The following is a 15,650-nucleotide window of genomic DNA, read 5'->3' as shown; positions in this document are numbered from 1 at the left end:
ATTGACTCAGTATTATTATCACAGAAGGATTCACCCAAAATACAATCTGCATTTTACTCAAACCATCCTGCATTCCACTCCAATTTGCATTCATTTGCAGTCACAAGGAACGGCAGGTGCTGGAATCTTGAGCAAAACACAAAATGCTGGAGGAACTCAGCAGGCCAGTCAGCAACGGAGGAGGGAATGGACATTTGAGATTTCGGGTTGGGACTCTTCTTCAGACCGATCACTGCAGAAGGTGTCTCATGGATAGGGTTCAGGATGATTGGTTAACTGAGTTACAAGAAGACTAATTGATCGCACTTAATTAATGTGCTGCATGACCACACATTGATTGAAAGTGGAGACTGAGATGCAAGCACATAGGATTAGGTTTATTATTGCCACATGTACAGTGGTACAGTGAAAAGCTTTGTTTTGCAAATACAAGTGCAATATAGGTTGAGCAATGGGGAAGTTCCAGAGTGCAGAATATAGTACTCAGCATAGTAACGCATCAGTTACAGAGACAAAGTACAATGTCCTGATTACAAAGTACAAATTTGAGTATAGGAGCAGGGAGGTTTTTACTGCAGTTGTACAGGGTCTTGGTGAGACCACGCCTGGAGTATTGCGTACAGTTTTGGTCTCCCAATCTGAGGAAGGACATTCTTGCCATAGAGGGAGTACAGAGAAGGTTCACCAGACTGATTCCTGGGATGTCAGGACTTTCATATGAAGAAAGACTGGATAAACCCGGCTTGTTCTCGCTAGAATTTAGAAGATTGAGGGGGGATCTTATAGAAATTTACAAAATTCTTAAGGGGTTGGACAGGCTAGATGCAGGAAGATTGTTCCCGATGTTGGGGAAGTCCAGAACAAGGGGTCACAGTTTAAGGATAAAGGGGAAATCTTTTAGGACTGAGATGAGAAAAACATTTTTCACACAGAGAGTGGTGAATCTCTGGAATTCTCTGCCACAGAATGTAGTTGAGGCCAGTTCATTGGCTATATTTAAGAGGGAGTTAGATGTGGCCCTTGTGGCTAAAGGGATCCAGGGGTATGGAGAGAAGGCAGGTACAGGATTCTGAGTTGGATGATCAGCCATGATCATATTGAATGGCGGTGCAGGCTCGAAGTGCTGAATGGCCTACTCCTGCACCTATTTTCTATGTTTTCTATGTCCTCAAAGGGGTAGAGGTGAATCGGACAGTACCCCGGCTTATGGAAGAAGTTTTTGGTGCTATTTGTTGTACAGTTTTGGGGCACCAAAGACCTTTGGCAAATTAATTGTTGTAGCGATAGCAATAAAACAGGGACCTGTGTGGTGGGGGAGAGAGAAGCAATACTTTGGGCCTCCGTAGTCTTGGTACGAGTGGAGGAAAAAAGCCATGGGAAGTACTGTGGTTGGGAATAGAGATGGGGTGTAGTGCGGCAGATGGGAGGTATATTCCATGGATCTCAGGATACGGAGTGGAGATCGGAAGAGGATGACAGTGAAGAGCCGAGGGCAACATCCCATAACTGCAGCCAATGAGCAGCTGGTGGGTGAAGGATCACACCTGATGGTCCGTCAAGACCAGGAAGAGTTGTCTATGATTGTAGCCGAGGATTGGTGAGGATGTGGCAGTAGAGGGAGGTGAGTTGGGGTGTTATTGGAGACAGAGGCAAACATAGAACCCTTAATGGGATGGAAGGGGGGGGGTCTGAACATAGGAGCTTCAATAAAGCAACGTCGGGAGGGGGGGGGATTACATCAAATAAACAAATATGCCGCACTCCCAGAAGTGGCTGGCCAATTTTCCCTCTCCATCAGCCAATATTATCCGTAAAGCAGCCAACATAATCAAGGACCTATACCCTGCCCATTCCCTCTTCTCCCCTCTCTCATTGGATGAAGGATTCACATACCACCAGATTCAGGAACAGCTTCTTCCCCACTGTTATCAGACCACTGAGCCATCAGCTAAGGTGCAGCCCGAATCTTGCAACCTACCTCAGTGCAGAACTCGGACCTTTTCTCTGCAACAGTAACTTTATAAGCCTGTAAACAGTATATTCTGCACTCTGCTATTTTTCTCTTTGTCCTACCTGTTGTACCTGTGTACGGGGTGATTGTACTCATGCACAGTCTGATTTGACTGGATAGCATGCAAACAAAATATTTTCACTGTACACGTGACAACAGAATAAACCAATACCGAAACGTGTTGCTATCGCATTGCCCTCCAGAAAAAGAATCAATGTTCAAATGCGTTGCACGGAAAAAACAAACAATAAAGCAACTTCTAGGCCAGAACATTTTGTGTGGAAAGTTAACAGTACAGAACTGAAAATTATTCCCCGTTCCTCCCTGCATTGGTGACATTTGCTGAGTGAGGGAAAAGTCAAGAGTCAAATATTAGGAGTGTATTATTATCACGTGGTAGACAAAAATGCTGGAGAAACTCAGCGGGTGCAGCAGCATCTATGGAGCGAAGGAAATAGGCAACGTTTCGAGCCGAAACCCTTCTTCAGACTGATGTGGGGTCCATGTGGTATCAGGTGGGTTCAGGACACATGATATTATTATCATGTGTCCTGAAACAAGAATGAAATCCTTACTTGCAGCAGCAAAAGGGGGAAAGTGTTAGCTGAAACAATATTAGGTTGAAGGAAACTCAGTGCTTATAACAACGTCAAGTTCAGCAGATAGATAAAAAGAGTCAGTCAGTATTTGGCTTCAAAGCAGCTCATGTTTATGTCGTTGGCACACCAGAGGACTAGTTCAATTCAAAGTGGCATCAAGGAAGTTGGTCTACAATCTGCTGACTGGAATGTGCTGTCATTATAAAGGGCCTGTCCCACTTTCACAACCTAATTCACGCCTTTACTCGTGGACATTTTTCATCAGGCTAGAAAAAACGCCGCGACCTACTTGATGCCACGAGCACCTACGACTAGCATCACGACTTGCTACGACCTACCTATGACCTCGTGACGACCATGCTGCGAGTATGAGTCAAGGGCAAACTCGACAGAGGTCGTGAATTAGGTCATGAAACCCAGCACAGAAAGGCTGGTCACACCACCCAACACATTTATTGGCAAACTTCACTGATCCACGGCACAGTGTTTCCACTGACTGATAATCTTTGTTACCGGCAAGAAAGTGCATTCGAGTGCAACTTTTCTCAAAACACAAGGCAGCAGGATTTGGTTTAGTAATAAAAAGGAACTGCAAATGCTGGTTGATATCAAAGATAGATGCGAAATGCTGGAGTAACTCAGCGGGTCAGGCAGCATCTATGGAGAAAATGGATCGGTGAAGTTTCATGTCGGGACCCTTCTTCGGACTGATTGTAGCAGGAGAGTGGATGAAAAACTGGAAGCAAAGAAAATAACAGGACAAATCACGGCTGGCAACAACAGGACAAATCAGGGATGGCAACATAACATTTAGTTTAGTTTATCTTAAAGAAACAGCACGGAAATAGGCCCTTCGGCCCACCGAGTCCACGCCGACTATCGATCACCCGTTCACACTAGTTCTATGTTATCCCACATTCTCATCCACTCCCTACACACTAGGGGCAATTTACAGAGGCCAATAAACCTCCAAACCCACATATCCTAGGGCTGTTGGAGGATACCAGAGCTCCCGGAGAAAACCCACACAGTCACAGAGAGCACGTACAAATTCCACACAGTCAGCACCCAAGATAGATATTGAACCCAGGTCTCTGGTGCTGAGAGGCAGTAGCACTACCAGCTGTGCCACTGTGCTGCCCTTTTGCACAAATCTTCTATTCATTGCTTTTGTTGTATACATACCTTATACATAAGCACACACAAGTCTGAAGAAGGGTCCCAACCCAAAATGTCACCTAGCCATATTCTCCAGAGATGCTGCCTGACTCGCTGAGTTGTTTCAGCACTTTGTGTCTTTATTTGTAAAGCAGCATCTACAGTTCCACATTATTATAAATGGTCTTTTCATTAAAATCTTGACCAAGCAAGCTTTCATTCTTTGCTCTGACAAACTGTCCTTTGCATGTACACAAACTGGTTATTGTATCCCAAGTCTGAAGAGTTCCAACCTTGATGGACACGTAATTATGATATCATAAAGTTTGGGCTGGGGTGTTACGCTGTATGTGTGGAAGGGGGTGCTGAGTGTTTCAAACCTCTCAGAAACAAATGCTATAAATTTCTTGTACGGAGTCGAAGAATAGCAACATAATTCCTTTGATTATTTAAATATTCCTGATCCAATAACAGGTTCGTCCATTAAATTTCCTGTTATAAAGTTAAAATAAGCAAGGCCTTACTTCAACAAGGCCATTGATAAGGTTCCGCATGGCAGGTTGCTCTGGGAGGTTGGATCTCATGGGATCCAGGGAGAGCTAGCTAACTAAGAGGCAACGTTTTCACACAAAGTGTGGTGGATATGTGGAACGAGCTGCGTGAGGAGATAGTTGACGCTGATGCTAAAACAGCATTTAATAGACGTCAGACAGGTACATGGCCGGCAAAGGTTTAGAGGGATATAGGCTAATGGCGGGCAAATAGCACTGGCTGAGATGGGGCATCTTGGTCGCTTTGGGCAAGTTGGGCCAAAGGGCGTGTGACTCTGTAAGTCTACATATTTCCCGACATACAGCAGGAAGACAAAAGCGACCTGACTGCTCAACGGGAGCTCAGAGAACACAATAATGCCATCGGGTTTGCATGTCCATTGATTTCTTGATGTATCTAAAGAGCCCCACAATAGAACATAGAACAGTAGAGCACAGAAACAGGCCCTTCAGCCCAGAATATCTGTGCTGAACATGATACCAACTCGATCTACCTGCACATAATCCATATCTCTCCATTCCCTGCATATCCACGTGCCTATCCAAAAGCCTTTTAAACGCCATCAACGTGTCTGCCTCCACCAGCAGCGTGTTCCAAGCACCACCTTCTGTCCCTGCATACCTCCTTTATACCTTGCCCCGCTCAAATGAAAGGACCCTGACTAAAGAGTGCTGATCTTTGTTATCCCCAGGACTGAAGCTGCGAGTTCTTTCATTTATACCTCGGCCATGTATATGAATGGGGAAGGTTCAGTGGAATATGGGCCAGACGCAGGCAAATGGGACGACCTTAGATTGAGCATCTTGGCGTCATGGACGACGAGGGCCGAAGGGTCTCTGTCCATGTGTATAATGCAGAAGACTTTAATCATATAGACCCTAACATTGATCAAGATCTACATTTAAATGTTAGGATTTACATTTGTATAACAGCCTTCAATGAATAAGCTGCCTTGTAATAAGCTGCAAGTTGCATGGAAGCATTTAGATTACTTAATTTCATATTATTGCTTGCAGAGAGTGATAATATCAAACAGGAACCAATGACATTTACACTAACATTTGAAACAGATTCTATCAAATGGCATACATTCCCAAAAGCTATGCACTTTTGATCCAGGAGTCTTATTTACAGTTTTGCATTAAATGATGAAGAAGGGTCTCGGCCCGAAACATCACCAATTCCTTCTATCCAGAGACGCAGCCTGTCCCGCTGAGTTACTTCAGCATTTTGTGTCTATCTACTATATAATATTCTTAGGCTGTTCTTGGACCTTATGATTTCCCCTTCAAAAATCCATGCTGACTTTGACTGATCCTGTTACTGCTTTCCAAATGTGCTGCTATAACATCTTTAGTAATTGACTCCAGCATCTTCCCCACTACCGATGTACGGCTAACTCGTGTATAATTCCTCGTTTTCTCCCTACCTCTTTTCTTAAGAAGTGGTTACCTCCAGTCCACAGGAACTGATCCAGTGTCGAGAGAACATTGGAAAATGATCACCAATGCATCTACAAATTTCTAGGGCCACCTCCTTGAGTACTCTGGGATGCAGACCCTCAGGCCCTGGGGATTTATCTGCCTTCAGTCTCAACAGTTTACCGAACACCATTTCCTGACTAATCTATATTCCCTTCAGTTCCTCCCCCCCACTAGATCCTCAGTCCCCTAGTATATCTTGGAAATTGTTTGTGTCTTCCTTAGTGAAGACAGAACCAAAGTACTCGTTTAACTGTTCTGCCATTTCCTCGTTTCCCATTATAAATTCACCTGTCTCTGACTGTAGGGGACCTACATTTGTCTTCACTAATCTTTTCCTTTTTACATATCTAAAGAAGATATTTGGTGGGGAAGAGAAGTCGGTAGTTTGTCCTCATCTCTCTAACAAATGTTGGTTATCATAAGACCATTGTGCAAGGGGAACTCCAGTGAAGTTAAACACTAAGTGCTGGAGGGACTCAGCGGGTGAGGCAGCGTCTGTGGAGGGAATGGACAGACGACTTTTCGGGTTAAGATCCTTCTTCAGTCTTCGGAATCACTTTTGGCCTGGTGGCTACTATTTTCACACAGATGGCCATTGACATGCTGCTGTTTCACTCTCCAGTTGACCGTCTCTGAAAAGTCCCCACCCACCATAGAAGAATAAATGCGTCATTTAACACAGGTGAACACAGACGTGCAGAAATTTACGGGCATCTCGAAGTGACTGAGCAACTACAAGGATAATGTGAGACACTGATCATTGCACCAAGATGCTGGCTTTTCCCCAGATACAAACGCCGTCATCGAGCATGCAGATGAGATACAGGGAACTGCAGATGCTGGAATCTTGAGCTAAACACAAAGTACTGGAGGAACTTAGAGGGTCAGGCAGCATCTGTGGAGAGAATGGGCAGGCGATGTTTCAGGTCGGTACTCTTCTTCAGACTGATGGAGAAGTGGGGAGAGAGCTGGAAAAAAAGTGGTGGGGGCAGGACAAAGCGTGGAGGGGGAGAGAGATGATAACAACTGAATTCTCCAATTTCATGGAATGCCTCCCTATCTTCCTCTCTTTCCCTGCCCCCGCAACCCCCCCCCCCCACTACATGCACATTTTCCCCACCACCTTGTCCATCACAGATGCTGCCCGACCCGCTGAGTTCCTCCAGATTTTGCTCCAGATTCCAACACCTGCCGTCCCTTGTGTCTTGGTTAAATTATTCAAGTTGTCCTGGGTAAACTTGCCTGTTTACAAAGCCCAGTGTCCAATAGACGTTTCATAAACCTGCCATGCTATCATCAGTGGGGCAGCACTGTGGCGCTGCCCCACAGCGTCAGAGACCCGGGTTCCATCCTGACCTTGTGAGCTGTCTGTGTGGAGATTGCACATTCTCGCTATGACCGTGTGGGTTTCCCCCGGGTGCTCCGGCTTCCTCCCACATCCCAAAGATTAATTGCAGGTTAATTGGCCCCTCTGTAAATTGTCCCTAGTGTGTAGGGAGTGGATGAGAAAGTGGGATAACATAGAACTAGTGTGATCGGTGGCCGGCACGGAATCGGTGGGCCGAAGGGCCTGTTTCCATGTTGTATCTGAAGTCACAGTGAGGGTGGACCCAGCTTGGTGATTTTGTGCATCGCTGTTGATTACCCAACAGTTAAACCAGTTGTTTTTCAAAGTCGTTTCCACAAATTGCATCATTTTACATTATTGTATTCAAAAACATTCAACACTTCTTCCTTTTCCTCCTGAAGTCTGATACTTTCATGTTGAGAGTTTACTTCGCATTCCCCTGCTCGAACTTAAGACTCTGAACTGAATGCCTTCCTAAAAATAAAATCCCGATGAAGGGGAACAGCTGTTAAGATGAAGCTCTCACTGAAAACACTTTTGCAACAAGTGCATGTGATGTTACGACAGGCACTTTTTGTTGTTGTTTTTCTGTCTTGTTTTAGTTAAATTTTAGTTTATTAGGTTGTGTTATGGGGGGGGGGGTGGGGGTGAAACATGTTTTTTTGTCTCTTCCTTCGGGGGAATGCGACTTTTTCTTGTCGTATCCCCCTTCTCTGCCTCCGTCTGCGCTGAGGCCTAATGGCAGAGCTGGCGGTCTCCAACCTGCGACCGACCTCGAGGCTCCGGAGGCAGAGCCAGCCAGGACTTATAACGCAAGGCTGGCCGACTTCAGGGCTGAGGCGGCAGCGGCCCGACTCGCTGATGCGGCGTTCCAGCTTTCGGCAGCGGCCTGACTCGGAGCTGATGCAGCGGTGGCCTGACTCGGAGCTGAGGCAGCGGGACTCGGAGCGGAGGCAGCAGTGGCCCGTCTCGCTGAGGCAGCGGGACTTTGAGCTGAGGAAGCGGGACTCGGAGCGGAGGCAGCGGTGGCCCGACTCGCTGAGGCAGCGGGACTCGGAGCTGAGGCAGCGGGACTCGGAGCTGAGGCTGTGATGGGCCGACTCGGAGCGGAGACGGCGTTCCGGCTTTTGGCAGCGGCGACATCACTTCGGAGGTCCGCTGGACTGGTGGGCGGCATCTTCGGCCTGGATCGCCTCAGCGCAGAGGGAGAACAAGGAGGGAAGAGACAGAGACTAAGACTTTTGCCTCCATCACAGTGAGGAGGTGCTTGGTGAACTCACTGTGGAGGATGTTAATTTGTGTTTATTGTATGTTTTCCTGCCTTCTCCTCATAACCCCTGACATAGTAGGATTATTCTGCCAAGTGATAGGCAGCCGATATCCTCAAAGATCCACACCACCCTGGCCACGCTCCCATCTCACTGCCACCGTACAGGAGCCTGACAACCGTGATCTCCAAGTTCAAGCCTCTTCCCAGCAGCCATCGGGCTCTTGAACACTGCACAACACTAACGTCAGCTACCATGATCTTCTATGGACTGTGCCTTTGGTTCCACTAAGACTTCATTTAAGCACTATTATGGTCTAATTACCTCATATTACTGGTTATTTATTTATTTATTGCATTATTGACTATATATTATCTGTGTGTTAGTGCGTTTAAAGGCCTGTTAAGCTGTGGCAAGTATGAATTTTATTGTTCCTTTACGTGACAATTAAACACTTTTGAAATTACACATTTTACACACGTTTCAGATGCTGCAACGCATACCAAATGCAACATGTACCATTTCATCAAAAAACATAAGTAGCTCTAATGTTCATAAATTAATCTATTATCAGAATAAATGAATGCAGTCTTTAACCGAACAATGAAAGAATGCAGGTACATCAGCATTCTGCAATAATCTCCATAAGCTTTATTTAAGCTTCAGCCACAATTGTCTGCAAACATCTTCTATCTCTAATACATGCTTTACTAACTTGCAATGCAGCAACATACATCCCTGAACAAATGTTGCCACATTACTGGGACAAAAGCACAGGTCTTCTCCTCTCCCCAAAAGTGCCAGATGGTTTATGAAAGTAAAATCAATAGTAATATGTAAAAACATCAACTTGCAGAACATAGAACAGTACAGCTCAGTAACAGGCCTTTCAGCCCGTCTGTGTGCCGAACAAGATCACGTTACCTATCCACGTTCTCCAGAGATGCTGCCTTAAATTTAATGTAACTATGAAGCCATGTTACTGACTAATGCAAAAAAGATCTTCCTCTAAGACTGATCAAGCAGGTGGATGGTGTAAAATATCAGAAAAGCACCAGTTCACGATTGAACCATGAAAAATGCAATCCTCTCAAACATTTTAAAACCAGCCTAAGGTGATCAACCTCATCAATTAATTACTATTGATCCATCACTGCTTGCATCACGGCCTGGTTCAACAACTCAAATGCTCAGGAACAGAAGGAGATTGCAAAACGTGGTGCACACTGCCCTGTCCATCACGGGTACTGACCTCTCCACCATCAGAGTTCTACAACCTCAACAAGGCAGCCAGCATCATCATGGACCCACACCACCCTGGCCACACACCCATCTCATTTCAGTCCTGCCATCGGGAAGAAGATACAGGAGTCCAAAAACCGTAATCTCCAGGTCCAGGAACACCTTCTTCCCAACAACTATCAAGTTATTGAACACTACAAACTCCAGCTAAACTACAAACTGTTGCACTAGGGACATTGGGCTTTTTGCTTTGACTATATTGTATTTTTTATTTATTGAGTTTTTTTGTTTATTATATTATCTACTGAGTGCTGTTCTGTTTCATTATTCCGTTTTGGTACATATGACAATAAAACACACATGACTCTCATGCCCATTTTTAAACTCATACATCCCTTCAGAAAGTCACCAGTTATATCCCGGTCCCACAGTGCGAGCTCATTCCAAGAGCTCTCCTGAGTTTAAAAAAAAATCAAACTCGTGGTAAGCACGGAGAATGAACGTAGCAGGTACGTCGGTGCTCGGGGACGACTCTTAGCGCTAACGGCAGGTACTCGGGAAGACTCGCTAACGGCAGGGAAGCACGGGAAGACCAGTGAAGATTTTTAAACATGATGAAAAATGTCCACGAGAGCCCCGAGTACCGACGTGTGACCATTACTGTAAATCTCCGAGTTCGAATCAGGGCAAACTCAGGAGAGCTCTTGGAATGAACTCGTACTGTGGGACAGGGGTTTCACTCTTGAGTTGGCCTGTTGCATGCAACTTGTTCAACAGAAACATTTGCATTGAAGATAGATACAAAAAGCTGGAGGAACAGGCTACAAATGCAGAAGGAGTTGGGGTCTTGCGAGATCAATAAGTTTGTTGCAGGCAAAGCGTTGGAAGTTAGAGAGACACAAGAGTTCAGAATGGGATTTGCAAATAATTTGGTGGGTTGTACAAGGCGAAGTAACAATGATATGGGGGGGGGGGGGGAGGTGAGGAACAGATTTGGAAATAACATAGCTCTACTAAATGAACACCTAGATATCTAAAGAAGGGTCCCGACCCGAAACGTCATCTGTCCACAAATGCTGCCTGAGCCGCTGAGCCAATCCAGCACTCTATGTTCTATGCAAGATTGCAGCACCTGCACTTCCTTGTTTCCATGCAGATTTTTTTTTCATTCAAACCCCAGGGTACAAGCAGCAGAGTTTCATGTGAACGTGATCACTTGCTTATTTGTCTATCAAATAGACCTATGTTTCTATTTCAACCTCTCCCTGTTGCCAAAAGAGGAGGTGTTTGTGGACTGAGTTTGTGGCAGGGGCTTTAGGGCTCCTTAATATTTACATGGAGGAAATTTCTGCTCATCCATCATTGGATGGTAATATGTACTCTTATCATCAAGAGATAGTCATGGAGTGATGCAGTGTGGAAACAGGCCCTTTGACCCGACCTGCCCACACTGGCCAACATGCCCCATCTATACTAGTCCCACCAGCCTGCATTTGACCCACATCCCTCCAACTGTATCCTATCAATGTACCTGTTCAATTGTTTCTTAAACGTTGCAATAGTCCCTGCTTCAACTACCTCCTCTGACAGCTCATTCCATACACCTAACACCCTTTGTGTGAAAAAGCTACCCCTCAGATTTCTATTAAACCTTTCTCCCTTCACCTTAAACCCATGTCCTCTGGTTCTCGATTCCCCTACTCTGGGCAAGGGACTCTACCCGATCTATTCCTCATGATTTTATACACCTCTATATGATCACATCTCACCCTCCTGTGCTCCAAGGATGAAGGAGAGTCAGAGGCGAGTGTCATCAGCATTCAACGTAGACACAAGAGACTTCAGATGCTGGAATCTTAAGCAAAGCACTATGTGCTGGAGGAACTCAGCGAGTCAGGCAGCATCTGTGGAGGGGATGGACAGACGACATTTCGGGCCGGGACCCTTCTTCCGACAGATTGGATAGGGGGAGAAAGTCAAGTCAAGTCACTTTATTTCTATAGCACATTTAAAAAACAACTCTCATTGGCCAAAGTGCTTTACATTGGTGGAGGTACTAACGAAAGGCTGTAAATTATGTACTACAATGCTGAGGACAATATTCTGCACTCTGTATCTTCCCCTTTGCTCTATTGTACTCGAGTTTGGCTTGCTTGTATTTATGGTATATTTGATCTATTTGGATAGCATGCAAAAAACAAAGCTTTTCACTGATCCTCATAAGAAATCGACCAAAAAGAGAGGTGGAGGAATGGTAAGTGATACGTGGATAAAGGTGAGAGGGAGGGGGAGGGGGTATTTGACAGATGAGTGGAGTATGTGACAAAGGCCAGAAATTAAAAGGAGTCAGATAAGGAGAGGCGGAGTGAAATGTAAATCCAGAGGGAGGCTTGTGGGCGGAATGGGACAGGGGAAGGGGAAGAGGAAGAGATAAAATATCATCAGCATACACGTGGAAACTGAGTTTTTCCTCTGGCCATGCGTCTAAATACAAGGCAGCAAAGGACAAAGTTCAGGAGGACAATACTAAACGGTCGATACTGACAACATGGCAGTTAGTTCCAAAAGATGATCAAAGCAAGTGTTCAGCTATGGTCAATATAAATTTCAAGACTTAGATTACAACAGTGAAACAATTATTATATATATATATAAAATGTACCATTTTCAATTAAACAAATTGCAGGGATCCATATCCATAATGATAACACAGCCACAAAATACAAAGGCCAAATATCCGTCTCAAGTCACAAATGAGATCGGAAATAAAAACATTCTACAAAAGGACAATCATGGCAAATTAGGGAAGTATAAAATTGTCACTGCCAATCTTACACACGCTCACTATTTATGACTATCATCTCAGGGAATATGCATCAGGACTGAGTTATCCATCAAACCCACATCTAACAACGCATCATGATAATAATGGATGGGATTTATATAGCGCCTTTCTAATACTCAAGGCGCTTTACATCGCATTATTCATTCACTCCTCAGTCACACTCGGTGGTGGTAAGCTACTTCTGTAGCCACAGCTGCCCTGGGGCAGACTGACGGAAGCGTGGCTGCCATTCTGCGCCTACGGCCCCTCCGACCACCACCAATCACTCACACACATTCACACACAGGCAAAGGTGGGTGAAGTGTCTTGCCCAAGGACACAACGACATGTGATACCATCGACGGATTGGAGTCAGAGTCATGCAACACAGAAACAGGCCATTCAGCCCAATTAATCGATACCGACCAAGATGTCCCTGTCTTAGTTATAGTCCCATTTGGCTATATCGCTCTAAACATTTCCTATCCATATACCTGTCCAAGTGTATTTCAAATGTTATAGTACCTGCCTCAACCACCTCCTCTGACAGCTCGTTCCACAGAGTAAAAAAAAGTTGCCCCTCAGGTTCCTATTAAATCGTTTTTCTCTAACTTTACTCCTGTGCCCCCTAGTTCTTGATTGCCCCGCCCTGGGAAAAAGACAATGTGTCTCTTCCTCTCATGACTTTATACACTCCTATAAGATCACCCCTCAGCCTCCTGTGCTCCAAGGAATACAGTCCTCGCCTGCTCAGCCTCTCCCCATAGCTCAGGCACTCGAATCCTGGCAACATCCTCGAAAATCTTCACTTCACAAAATGTCAACGGACTTATTCAAAACAGGTGGCTTATATAACCGAGTTCCAAGAGTGCAAAGCAAGCAGTTTACATGCCTTACCTCTTCAGCTGTTGATGAAAAACGGGTTCTGGTGGATATCAAAACCAAAGGAGAAACAAAAAACTGCAGAATATTTTAGAATAGTGCAGAATATTTACCTGGTTAAGTACTCTATCTCTGCTGGGATGGTTTTAAGCCTGTTTCCCCCAAGTGAGAGAGACTTGAGTCTTTGCAATTCTAGAAGCTGAGGAGGAACCTCCTCGAATCGATTGCCACTGAAGTTGACAACCTCCAAGTTCATCTTTCCGAAGTCTTTGGGCAGCGAGAACTCGTCCATCCTGTTGTTTTTGGCTATCAAGGTCTTAAGTTTGCTCAGTCCCAAGATCTGGTCGCAGATATGGGCCAGCCCATTGGAGCTAATGTCCAGGAACAACAGGTTGCTCAAGTAGGCGACGTTTCCAGGGAAGACGGTGAACCTGTTGTGTGTCAGCAGCAGTTGGTGAGTCTCCTTCCTCTTCTCCTCGCTGATGTCCTCCAACGCCACCAAAGTCTCCAGGTTCATCCTGGACAAGTTCAGTACGTTGTCCCCTTCCATGTTTTCCAAGACATCCATCGCCGAGCCTGGCAAGGCGAACATGTTCAATATGGTGATGAGGGGGAGGGGGGGGGGGGGCAACACTCACTCACTCAACTATCAATGGAACAGCGTCCGGCCTGGGGCGGCGGGCCCCGTGCCCCGGAATCGGAATTGTCCATAACCCGCCTCCAGTTCGCATGGCCTGAACCACGACTGCGCAGGTTCCGGGGCTCCCCCTCCCGCCGTGGGATGGGGTCACGTGGGGACCGCGCTCGCGGAGGCGGCTGACGTCATGGCCATTGTGAGCTGCGTGGTGACGCATTGGGCGACGTGAGGCGGTCCTTGGAGACCAGGTTGTCCTCCAGGATGGGGTCTGGTTGCCAGGTGAGGTGGAGGCAGGCAGGAGGCAGGTGTATATTCTATGTCCCTTCTATGTTCTATGTTCCTTGATCTCATCTCTTTTGATGTCTTGTTTTCAAGTCAAGTCAAGACTTCAAGTCAACTTTATTTGTCACATACACATACAAGATGTGCAGTGAAATGAAATGGATCTGCACCTCCTGATGTATAGGTCCTGCAGGGAGGTCGAGTGTAGTTCCTATAGTGCGTTCGGCTGAACGCACTACTCTCTGCAGAGCCTTCCCAAACCAGTTTGTGATGTTGCCAGACAAGATACTTTCTACAGCCCCAGAGTAGAAGCACTGGAGGATCCTCAGAGAGACTCTGAATTTCCTCAGCTGCCTGAGGTGGTAAAGGCGCTGCCTTGCCTTACTCACCAGTGTGGCAGTGTGTGTTATCCATGTCAGATCCTCCAGGGCTGCCAACATTGGGTGAGAGTTGGGAGTGAGAAATTGCGAGAGACCAAGCCTGAGGAGGTAAGGGGGGAGGGGGGGGGGGGTGGGGTGAAAGGAGGGTGTCCCCCTCCCATTGGTACGGAACTTTTGCATTTTTCAGCTTGAAATTGTGCAATATGGTGCAGACTGTAGCGAGTCTTTTAACTTACACTTGAATGTAATATATATGCTTTAAAATGGATTGGAGCATTTTTGAAAGTGGGGAGGCTGAGCGATCACTGATCACTGGCCTTGGGGGTACCCGGTGAGGGAGTGGAGCAACCGAGTGGGGAGAGCGTGTGGAAGAAGGGTGTCCCCCCTCCCAGGGTAGGAAGTTTTTGAAATTTGATGTATTAAAATCATGTTTTAGTGCACTGTAGAAGTATGATTTCAATGTTTTTTGTATGAAGTATTTTTAAGAGGTAACTTTTTATGGGGTAACTTGATCCACACAAAGGGTGATGGGTGTATGGAACAAGCTGCCAGAGGAGGTAGTTGAGGCAGGGACCATCCCAACATTTAAGAAAAAGTTAGACTGATTCCACTCTCTCTCTCCACCTCCCTTTGAGAGTCTGTCCCTTCGGCACAGAGACTCTCGCGGCAGCGGCGCAATGTTTCCGACGCCTCCGGCGGCCCGGGACTCTTGCACTGCTCCATGGCCGGAACTGCAGCGAGCGACTCGCCAGCCCCGCAAACACTCACCAGCCCCGCAAACACTCACCAGCCCCGACTCCCCGCATCTGTATCCGCCCGCTGCTTCCATCCCTCCCTCAGCCCCGGCTCTCCAACACCCACGGACCATGCAGTTTATCTGAGTTTTGAAATTTTCTTTGATCACAGAATTTCTCACCACAGAGCGTGAGAAATTTCTGATCAGCGTGAGGGCGTGAGAGTTTATTCAAATGCGTGATTTTCAC

The 15,650-nt window shown here is 46.1% G+C and overlaps 1 protein-coding gene across 1 annotated transcript in view; it reads right to left on the bottom strand.

Annotated features, from left to right (window-relative positions):
* lrrc58 (leucine rich repeat containing 58) overlaps positions 1–14,113 on the bottom strand; it is a 39,512-nt gene extending 25,399 nt beyond the window's left edge. The window contains exon 1 of the mRNA XM_033033412.1: positions 13,482–14,113. Within this exon, the coding sequence (XP_032889303.1) occupies positions 13,482–13,960 (479 nt within the window). The 5' untranslated portion in view covers positions 13,961–14,113. The remainder of the gene's footprint in view (positions 1–13,481) is intronic.
* Positions 14,114–15,650: the final 1,537 nt, after the last annotated feature.

Source organism: Amblyraja radiata, chromosome 14 (assembly GCF_010909765.2).
Source record: "Amblyraja radiata isolate CabotCenter1 chromosome 14, sAmbRad1.1.pri, whole genome shotgun sequence".
Taxonomy (NCBI): domain Eukaryota; kingdom Metazoa; phylum Chordata; class Chondrichthyes; order Rajiformes; family Rajidae; genus Amblyraja; species Amblyraja radiata.
Note: the sequence above shows the minus strand (reverse complement) of the source record. Positions and strands in the feature narration are given on the sequence as shown.